Source organism: Lynx rufus, unplaced genomic scaffold (genome assembly GCF_022079265.1).
Source record: "Lynx rufus isolate CCGP_SWC_20201006 ecotype Redwood Valley unplaced genomic scaffold, mLynRuf1.p SCAF_1, whole genome shotgun sequence".
Classification (NCBI taxonomy): Eukaryota; Metazoa; Chordata; class Mammalia; order Carnivora; family Felidae; genus Lynx; species Lynx rufus.
The window spans coordinates 173099060-173109691 of NW_025814823.1; the positions used below are offsets into that span (position 1 = coordinate 173099060).

Consider the following 10632-nt stretch of genomic DNA (forward strand, 5'->3'; position numbering starts at 1 on the left):
CCAGAAGACGCGTTCAGGTTCTGGGTCGCCAAGGCCCAGGCACGCCTGGCTACCAAAACCTTGGGCGCAAGCAGTGGGTGCCCCCTCCGCTTGTACCAAACCAGATCACACACCTTTATTATCCTCAAAATGTAACAAACGGGGTAAGAAATCCCTCCCTCCCCACCCCTCCCCGCAGTCCAAGGGAAGCGTTTAAAAAGCCCCGCAGTCAGGCCACGAGTTCGCGGGTGAGGCCCGGAACGCCGGACGCCCCTCTATACGGCTGTAGTCCTCCCGAACAAGGGGATGGAGACCGGCAGGCGCCAAGCTCCGTGCTCCAGCGGCTCGCGGCTGCTGAGTTCCGAGTCGGTCCAGCTGGGGAAGACCCGGCGGCCACGGTCCGCCTGCAGACAGAGCGCAGGGCAGGGGGCCGCTGGCCGCGGAGCGCTGGGCAGGTGCAGCGCTGACGTGTAGCCCCGGTCCAGGAAGAGCGGCTTGTAGCTGGGCGGCGGCTGCTCCTGTTTCTCCGAGCTGTCGCGGCGGCTCAGAAAGGGTGTGACGATCTTGCGGTAGAGGCCGCGCGTGTCCGTGAGCACCTCACTGTAGGGCGGCGGCGGCTCGGCCATCAGCACCGCCTCTTCATAGCACGGTGGCTTGGACATGTCCGATTCCGCTGCGGAGTGGGAAATGTTCCGAGGGTGAGGCCACCCGTCCCTGGCCTCCGGCCAGCTGCCAACCCCAGGCCCAGCCCGCTACCTCCTAGGTTCTCTGGGAGGCTGTCCCATGGAAGGCTCGCCTGTTAGTAGTGATCCCGCCCACCTCTCAGTGGCCCTCGTTGCCCACGGCAGAGCTGGGCTTACCTTGACGCGGATAACTCCAAGGCCGCGGCGGCACTGAGAGGTGCGGGGGCGGCGGATGAGGAAGCGCGTGGTGGTGTGCGTGCGGGTGTGCGTGTGGCTGCGCCGGCCCGTGGTGCAGCAGCGGGTGGACGTGCACGTGCTGATGCGCGTGCGCCGGCGCCTCGAGGCGGCCGCGCTGCGGTGGTGGTGGCGGCGCTAGGCCTGGGGGGCTTCCGGCCAGGCTGCCCTCGAGCTCCAGGGGCTCCAGCTCGAGGGCGCGGAGGTTCTGCTCACGTAGTCGTTCCTCCTGGCGCCGTTTGAGGCGGCGGCGCAGGAAGCTGCAGAAGCAGCAGAGTAGGACGATGAGACCCCAGATGAGCCAGAAACCGGCGAAGCACGTGAGGAACGTGTAGGTGCCCTGGGACATAACCATGGCGGCGGCGGGGCGGCGGGTCCTCGGCTGCTTCACTGGACACTGGGTTCCTCTACGTGGCCCCGGGCCCGCGCCACGCTCCCAGGCGCCGCCAGCGTCACTCGGGGACCTGCGGCCGGGGGCTGATCGCGGCGGGGCTCAAGTCGTGCGCGCGCCGGCGGGGGGCAAGAGCAGCGGCGCCCGCTCCTTCCCATGGCGCCGGTGGGAGCGCGGGTGGGCCTCACCCGGGGCCGCGCGGGACCTGTAGAACAGACACAGGGCGCGGTGAAGGCGCGTTGCAGCCCCGACGACTTCCCTGCCTGCGCCCGTGCCCTGCGCAGTTCTGGGGAAGCCTCCTCTGCGGGAACCCCCGCACTCCCCCCGGGGCGGTGACGTCACCACGGGGATGACGTCATGCCTCGAGGTTTCCCCGGTAGGGCTTTCCCGGATCTGAGACCCGGCCGCCGCCGCAGCTGAGCCGAGGGGACTCCAGGCAGGCCAGCAGAGGGCGCGCGAAGGCCAGTCTCGGCCTCTGTACTCAAGGGAGGTTCGCTACCCCACGGGGTACCCCAGCTCGGAAAGGGTTTCAGAGGCCCGTGGACAGACCCTCAGGGCGCTGAAGAGGAGTTTCTGCGCGGTTGCTTTGCGGCGGGGAAAGGGTGGCCCGCTTCCTATAGCCCCACAAGCAGCCCACCGACGCCAGCTTTAGCCCTAGGCATCCGCCGCTCTAGGCCTTGTACCCGCTCCTACCCATGGCCGCGCAAAGCATGGAACATCTAGGTCCGCATTGCGGGCCTCCTGGTCGTCGCCGCTCTTGTAGAAGAGGCTCAGGAGGGGTCGTTCCGGCTGTTACTGCGTGCCACTGGCCTGCTTTTGTCTGCACGTCCGGGCGTGGGCTGTTCCCTTTTTTCCTTTCCTCTAGGCGCCTCCGCCTGTCAGATCCCAGCCTGTTTCCCCAGCCTCCTACCAGTTCGCAGCCTCATTGGCCCTACCCTCCTAGCACCAGTAGGCCTTATCAATTCCTTTACGTTTCTGCAGAGGGTAGGAAAAGTAGCTCGTTTGCACGTGTATCACCTGGCCCATGGGCGCCTCTAGTTCTGCCTCCTTCTTCCTCTCTACAGCCAGGGTTTAGAGAGGAACCTTGCATCCTGAGGTATGTAGGATGGAGCCCTGACTGCGGAGTGACGGGTAGCAGGCGATTGTTCACCACCCCCGCAGAACAGAAGGGTGCCCTTCTTGAATGCCTTATACCCAGGGTTTTCACATATAACCCTTTAGGGTAACTGCAGTTATTCCTATTTTGCAGACGGAGGGGATGGGGAGGTGGCAATTAGCTGTGTAGAGGGCAGATGGCAGTGCCTTAATTTGAACCCAAGCCTGGCCACAAAACCCTAGCCAGGGGTGGGAGAGTGCTGCTGCTTGAGCTACTTTGTGGGCCCCTCTTCCAGGAGCCCCATGGACAGCCCCCCATCCTCAACATATCCAAGGCACACACACACATTTAGCTCTGGGGGCCGTGGTGGGCCTGAGCTCCAAGCAGGAGGTCCACATCAAGCTGTCTCAGACTGTTCTGGCAGCAAGCTGGGGGGAAGCCAGGCCACGGGCCACCCCACACTTCTCCCAGATGGATCCTGTCTGATTCTCTGGCTGCCTTATGCCATGTGCCACTTGGTCCCCGTGCCAGTCCCTTTCTCCTGGGCCTGTGTTCCAGAACAGACAATGGCAAGAACAATAGCTCCACCCGCCCCCTCCACAACCCTGCCATGAGGCTGCCATGGCGACGCAGCCCAGATAAAAACACGATGCTGCCAGTCACTGGGAGTTAATTAAATCTGTTGTTCTCCTTTTCCTGAGCCCACAGGAATTTTCAGGAATGCTCTGAGGAAGCTGGCACTAACTAGGGGGCCCCTTGGCCTGCAGAGCAGGAATAGCTCCAGATCAGAAAAGGTACTTCTGGGACTGGAGGTGAAGGAGTTTAGCTGAATTAGAAATAGAAATACCTGCCAAGGACTGTCTACTGCATGTCAAGCCTTGTTCTAGGCCCTTTCCATTTGGAATCTCACATATGTAATACCTCCTTCTCAGTGGGGGCCCATTTGATAGATGAGGAAACAGGGCCAGAGAAATGATTTGCCCCAGGTCACACAGCTGATAAGGGGAGGAGTAAGGATTTAGCTGAGTCTGAATCGAGAGTCAGTCAAAATACTTTCCATTACAAGACCACTGAGACATAAATGAAGAGCCCAGTGCATGTGAGCACTTGGCACATGAAGACTTGGCAGCCGTGGGGATACTGAGCTGACTGGCCAGCTTGTAGCCAAAACATACCTTTCTGTTCCTTCGCACCAAAGCCCTGGGGCTTCTGGCCACCATGCCTCAGCTCAAGAGTAGGAAAACGCTATAGAGTGGAGAAATGGGATGGCAGCTCCAAGGTTAACAAGGAACAAATAACAGAGACTCTGCCCTGAGGGGCCCAGCTCAGCTGACTGGGCATTAAGGTGGACAGAGGCAGGCCACAACCAAGACTCTCTGGGTGCCAATGTGGCCCCTCAGCAAGGAGGCAGGAATCACTGCCATATTTTATGGATTAGGCCGCTCTCTGTCATGCTGGCGCCAGTGCCCAGTTTGAGTGGGCATGGGTTTGATGCTAAACACTACTACTTCACTCAGTGGTACTCTGGCAGGCCCAGAGGGCATGGGTCCTGCCAGAGGCCTCCCTCCGGCCTGTGTCTGGCCCACAGGGAGTTGCTTAGTACATTTCATCTAATCCACAGTAGGTGCTCAACACATAAATGTCAAGAGACCTTTCCAGATGCTCTTCCTGACAGACCAGGCTTCTCCAATCTTCCTCAAAGAGCTGTCCCTTTACCCCTTCGTACTTCTGTGCAGGCTCCTGCCTGTGTCTGGGGAGCCCTTCAGTGCAGATCCTGCCTGCCACCTCTTACTCACAGTCACGCACCCTCTCCATCCTCTCCATCCTCTCCATAGCAAATACCGCATTTGTCCAACTCCAGCTGTGTGCTAGGGGTTGTGCCTACCCCCTTAAGTCTGCCATTTTATGATTTGTTTCTTCTTTCTCCTTTCTTACCTTCTTGCAGGTTATTTGAACATTTTTTTTTAGGATTCCATCTTGATTTATTTACAGTGTTTGTGAGTGTATTGTTTTGTATGTTTTCTTAGGCCACACACTCACTGGGGTACAGCAGGGGGACACAAACAAGACCCCAGGGGTGAATTTCTTAACCTCTGTAATGCCAGTTTCCCCATCAGTGACCATGGTGAAAACTGAGCTAGTCCATGCAAAGGGTTTGGAGATGCCCAACACACATTAGTGCTGATGATGGCAGCTTCGGAGCTGGGAATGCAGAGATGTGCATGTCCTTTAGGTGCTCCCTGCCTGAGGGCTGGATGTCACAAATCATTCTCAGTCATCCTACAAACTAGGTTAGCATTCCTCCCATTTGACAGATGAGAGCACTTGGCTCAAAGAAATCAAACGATACCCAAGGTCACACAGATTTCTTATTCTGGTGCCTGGTGCACTGCTGTGGGCATCTACATTGCTCCTCTGCATGAAGAACCCCAGTAATCTTAGACCCTTAAAATGTACTAGATCTTTTATCTCAGTAAAGGGCCCACCATTTGCTCCAGCCACTAAATCCTGTTTTTACCCTCAGTGCACTGTGCCTTCATCTGTCTACTTACTTTGGTCCCCCTGCCACTACTTCGCCAGGCCCCCATCATCTCTCACCTGGGCCCGTCACCATGCTTGCCACCGCCCTCTGTACTTCCATGCTATGCTCCTGTTCAGCCTACCCACTTTCCACATTGTCGTTTCCCCCAGGCCCTTTCCTGCCTGAATCCTCTGGCAACTCCCACCCCTTCAGGAAGCAGCCTAGCTCTTTAAGACGGTGTAGATGCGTGCCTCTTAAACTTGAATCAGCGTCAGAGCTATGGGGAGGGCTTGTTAAAACAGAGTGCTGGGCTCTGCTCCCAGTGTTTGCTTCAGTAGGTCTGGGGTTGGACCCGAGAGTTTGCATTTCTAACAAATTCCCAGCAGATGCTGATGATGTGGTCCAGAGAGCACACTTGGAGAACTGACCTAGATCATGGCCTCTGGGATGAACTCCTGCCAAGGCATCTTCAGCCTCACCTCTCAGTGCCCTTCCCTCTGCAACCAGCCTGTGTTTCCATCCTGCACTGCTAAGTCGTCCTTTCTTTCCCCGAAGTTCTTGCCCCCACACTTACTACTCAGCTTGATGGCCTCACTGTCACTTTGCTGGACAAGTCAGCTCCAGGTGGCCTTACTCCCCAGGGTTGGAGAAATCCAGGGATGTCAAAGTGTGCTGTGGTTGCCTGTGTGCGACTCCAGAGGTTGCATCTGTCTTGTCATCTGGCACACAGATGGCAGCTCCAAAACCACTTGGTAGGAGTGACTGGAGATGCCTAGTTCCCTGTTTGGTCTTATAGCCACAGGACAGGAAACACTTCAAGAATGGATCTGGGGGCACCTGGATGACTCAGTCGGTTGAGTGTCTGACCCCCGATTTTGGTTGAGGTCATGACCTCACCATCATGAGATCAAGCCCCATGTCAGACTCTACACTGGGCATGGAGCCTGCTCCAGCTCCTCTCTCTCCCTTTCCCTCTGTCCCCACCCCCCACCAAATAAATAAATAAATAAATAAATAAATAAATAAATAAATAAAATCTTAAAAAAAAAGAGCTGGGTCTGCATCCAATTCACTCCTGGGAAATGTCAGCCATTCACCAAAAAGTCAGTGAGAGAGAAGCCATCACCCAGCTCTCGACCTTCGCAGGGTGGTTTACAAGTGAGATGAGGACCCATCATCCATGTGAATAAAAGAAAATGGAGGCATATGCGAGGGGCTCTGGAATGGACAGAGGGAATCCCAGATGGCAGGGTTTTTGGGTCATAAGGTACTCAGAGCCACCAGTCAAGCGAAGGGACAAAGACTCAGACCAAGGGACAGCAGTGGGAGAATGTGGTATGTAGAGTGAGGATGGCATGTCCTGCATATCCAGCACATGCCAGTCCCATTGCTGGTCTCTTCACATTCATTATCTCACACCCAGGAGGTGGCTGCTGCCATCCCCATTCTACAGACAAGGAGTTGGGCCAGCTCAGGCCCACATAGCCAGGGGGTTGTGAAGTCCAGGTGACTGCAAGGCCCACTGTCCTGGCAGGAAGGCAGGCACTGGTAACAATTTTACACTCCTCCCACACCAAGACAGACGAACTGAGGCCAGAGAGAGGATTGCCGCCATAGCCAGGCGTAGAGCTTACCAGAGCCTCATTTCCAGTTAGGCCAAGGTACTACAGGTACTAGAGGTGCTACAGGTAGCACCTCTGTGACCCAACCCTGGCACTGGGCCAGGAACCCAGGGCTTGGAAACTGTGAACAGGACAACAGACCGGGGTCACACAGAGCTGTGGGCAGAGGGGCCCTGCGTGGCTCAGTGTCTACTGTACTCACATCTCTTCCTCCAAGGGAGTTGGCCACACCTCAGGGGCTGGGGTGGGGGGGAGGGGGAGACGAAGATGCCCTCTTCAGAGAGTCAGCCAGGCATAACACACAGAGCACTAAAGAGAGAGCTAGGGTTCAAATTAGGCTGTGTGGCTCCATCCCAGCTGTTCCCATGTCTGAGCTGGAGTTTCTTTGCCTGTAAGACAGGGATGATGAGACCTGCCTAGGATTGCCAACAGTGGAGCAAAACTGATGAGGGAAGTGAAAACACTTCAAGACTGGTGTACACAGCTGCATGTGACAAACCAAAAGCCAACACTTCGCAGCCTCAAGAGGCTCAAATATGGAAACCAGCCCATGGCACTATATCTACACAAACCTGGAAGTGGTCCAGCAGAAACTACCATCGCTTTACCATGGACCAGAAGTCATGGCCTCGTGACTCTCAGGCTGGACACAGTTCATGGGCATGTTTTGTTGGCCCACAATCAATTCTTAAAAATATCCTGATTAGTTGCCAAATTTAAAACCCAGGAGATTTTACATAAAAGTCTGGATTCTTGGTTCATCTTAAAAATTATCTGGTCATTCCAAGTCCACATTCTCACATGGTGACATAAACTGCAGCTGGGCAGCTCCCCGGCCCACCTCACTCATTCCATTGCTCCTTGGGCCCTAGAGGCCCAAGGGTTTCCACCAGCTGAACTATAAATGAGCACCCACAGTAGCCAGCAGTACATGGATGGGCCCATCTCTGCTGAATTCTACCACAGCTAGGGCTGCAAGCTGATCAGGCCACAGAGCCCAAAAACCAAGAATTTGGGCATTGGGGGGTTCTCAGGTAACTGAGGTAGCCCTCACTCCTTAGTTTCGCCCAGAGAGAGAAAATGGAGGAAGGGAGCCAGCCCAGCAGCAGCACAGTCCTATAGAACATCTGGGTGAGCAAGAATCTGGCTGATTTTGGTGGAAGAAGGAAAAGTGTACTAAGGCTTGAAAGACGTAGGGAATTTCCTCACTGGAAGAATATGAAAGGAAGTTAAGAATGCTCCTCTAGAAGGCCCTACAGTTCTTTTCCGCAATAGATGGTGTGTGGCAGGCAGAGAGCTGCTGTGCCAGGAGAGAAACCTTCACTGAAAACTGAGTTCCACCACTTACTGGTTGTGTGACCTTGGGGAGATCATGTTACCTCCCTGAACCTTGGAGTCTTCATCTTTAAAATGGGGATCATAAACTTACCTGCACAATTGTAAAGATTAGGAGATAATGAATGCAGAACACTCAACACACAGCAGGAACAGAATGAAAGGAGCTTGTGAATAATTCCAAGGGCACTCTTGCCTGCAGCATCAAGACTCAGGACTGAGTTCGGGCACCACCCGTCTAAGGACATCTTATGCCAAGGCCTCAAATGTCTGGGGTAACGGTCACCTCTGGTGCCCCAGGACACTTCCCTGGATGGGAAAGGAAACCCAATGGTGGTTGTGGTCACTGGGCTGTTGAGTCCAAGGTCTGTGATTGGAGGCTGGCATCTGCTGAGTCAGGTCTGGGAGAGCTGGCAGGAGGACCATTTCTCTCCCCAGCACCCTGCCGCTGTCGGCTGGGGGAGGTTGGGAGAGGAGCCAGAGGTCATTTCCTCTGACTCAGAGGCCATTCTCCTCCCAGAGGAGCTCCCCTGGAGGACAGCGCATCTCCATGTGGCGCTGGCCTGCCTGCTGGCCAACCTGCATGCCACCCAGCACAGTCTGGGCTTTGTGCTCAGACAAGAAAGGGACACTTGTGATCCAGACAATGGGCTGGGGCGCTCCCATTTGGCCTGAGCTTCAGCTTCCCTGGGTCAGCAATGTCCTTTTCCTCTGCTTCTACCCACTCTGCTCCCACCACTCCCTGGAGAATGGTGGCTTGGAACGTGGAGCAGAAACCCATCACCGGCCCTAGCCGCGGTTTGGCATATGCCCTGGCCATGAGGAGGAGGGACGTAAGCTTCTTTCTTCTCCCCTGGTAAGGAACATCGCCTCTGTGGCACCCAACTCGGGTCAGACCATTTTGCTGGCGAGTGGTGGTAGTGGTGGTGGGGGTGTCGGAACACAGACGCCGGACGGACGCAGCCATCAAGCCTCCTCCTCCCGCGGCAGGCCCAGGGGCTGGGCCGCCCCCACATTTGCAGCCACCCCAAGAGCCCTGCTGCGACGACTGCAGCCACGTGGGAGCTAGCTCGTGCCCACGGGGCCGCTCACCCCCCCACCCCCATCTTCGAGGAGCTGTGGAGGCAGGCACACCCAGACGGGTGAAGTTATTACCCCCACCGCTCGAGGGCGAGTCCCTGCACCCCCACTCCCCCTGCGCCCCTGGGCTGCGGCCCCGCGTGGGGTGGGGGAGGGGCGGGAGGGGGCGTCGCCGCCCCGCAGCCGCGTTGCCTGGGAGCGCAACCCCGTTGCTGTGGCAACCGTTTCCAAGCGAACCGGTGGCGGCTCGCGCCCGGCTTTGGCTCCCTCGCTCACTGGCGCCCTCCCTCTCCCTCCCTCCCTTCCTCCCTCCGGAGTAGGCTGGGGGAGGGGCTGGCCGGGGCGGGGGTCCGAGGCCGCGACCCGGGGCCAAAGCTCGGAGCTGCCCGCGGGGAGGGGCTCAGCCCGGGACCATCTTCTGCCCGTGCTCCGGGCCCGCCCGGCCCGCCGCCGCCGCCGCGGTACTCACGGGCCCAGACATCCTCCTCGAGCTCGTCCTCCTGGCTCGGGGCGAGTGGTGCCGGCCCCGCGGACAGAGCCCCCGGCCTGGGGGAGGCGGCGACGGCGGCCCCGGGTAGCTGACTGTGGCAGCGAAGGCGGCTGCGAGCGCTGGGCTCGAGCCTCGGGGCGCGCACGGGCGCGTACACGGCGCGTACCAGCCCGGCGTGCGCGCGCGCGCGGCAGCCGGCAGGGGGCCCCCACCCCCAGCCTTTCGCCAGCGAGGAGGCTGTCCTGGGAGCCGAAGGCGGAGGACCTGGCACCCACCTGCCGCGCGGAGATTCAGGCGCGGAGACTCACACGCGGGGCGCTGGGTTCACCCTGCACAGGGAAAGCACGCGCCACTCCGCACCGCTCCTGGCAACAGGCTGTCCGGAACGGGAGCACGCAGGCAGACCGGGTGTACACAATCGGCCGAGCACACAGGATGCTCAGTCAAGCAGCTGACACACACATACAGCTCAACCCGGAAAGCACACACAAGTCCAGGCACCGGCCACATCCTGAAATGCACAGCACACATGTAGTGGGCAAGAGTTGGAGCAGGCAGGTTACCCCAATGTTGTTCCAGCTCACCAAGGCATGGCCCCTCCCAACTCATGGCCCCTCCCAGTGTGTCTTCAGTGAGCATACATCACCACTTCTACTAAGAAGTGGTACGGGGAGGAGACCCAGTGCTGGATCCATAGCCTTGGGCTTCATGGACCCTGCTCATACCCAGGGTACAGAGGTGAGCACTAGTGAGAGTAACCTCAGTGTCCGGCACCACACTGACAGCATAGAGCCTGCTTGGAATTCTCTCCCCTTCTCTCTGCCCCTCCCCTGCGCGCGGGCGCTGTCTCTCAAAAACAATTAAACTTAAAAAAAAAACAAAACCCTCCACCACCATACCAGCTGGGACATTTTGGTTTGCAAGTGACAGAATCCCAAAACAAACAGGCTTGGACGCAGAAGTGTTTGACTCATGTAACTGAGAAATCCAGAGGTAGATTTTAGCTAGGATCACAATTAGTTCCAGGTGTCCCAACAATGGTATCAGACATGTATCTATTCTCTCCACTCTTTCTTCCGTTTGCATCATTCTTGAAAATTCCCATGTGGTGGCAAGGATGACCTCCCTGCCCCAGCTCTAGGTTTATATCCTGCCACCCAACCCCAGAGAAGAGAACCTCAATTCTTTCCCAATAATTCTA

General features: G+C 57.4%; 1 protein-coding gene across 3 annotated transcripts; it reads right to left on the reverse strand.

The window, feature by feature from the left end:
* Nucleotides 1-90: 90 nt before the first annotated feature.
* Nucleotides 91-10258, reverse strand: PRR7 (proline rich 7, synaptic). 3 transcript variants are annotated; one of them, XM_047090494.1, is made up of 4 exons: nucleotides 9707-10258; nucleotides 7956-8170; nucleotides 840-1492; nucleotides 91-652 (listed from the first exon to the last, which is right to left on the reverse strand). In XM_047090494.1, exons 3-4 carry the CDS (start codon nucleotides 1249-1251, stop codon nucleotides 255-257), a joined length of 810 nt encoding a protein of 269 aa, XP_046946450.1. In that variant the 5' UTR covers nucleotides 1252-1492; nucleotides 7956-8170; nucleotides 9707-10258; the 3' UTR covers nucleotides 91-254. The 3 variants fall into 3 exon arrangements, with proteins under 3 accessions (XP_046946450.1, XP_046946433.1, XP_046946442.1); XM_047090477.1 differs by lacking the exon at nucleotides 7956-8170; XM_047090486.1 differs by lacking the exons at nucleotides 7956-8170; nucleotides 9707-10258 and adding an exon at nucleotides 9411-9694.
* Between the last annotated feature and the right edge of the window lie 374 nt (nucleotides 10259-10632).

Bases quoted from the DNA above. Each gene is read 5' to 3' on its own strand.
- PRR7 (XM_047090477.1), bottom strand. From the start codon at position 1,251: ATGGTTATGTCCCAGGGCACCTACACGTTCCTCACGTGCTTCGCCGGT. The intron at 653-839 runs GTAAGCCCAGCT...CCCACTCCGCAG, and splicing joins TTGGAGTTATCCGCGTCAAG to CGGAATCGGACATGTCCAAG.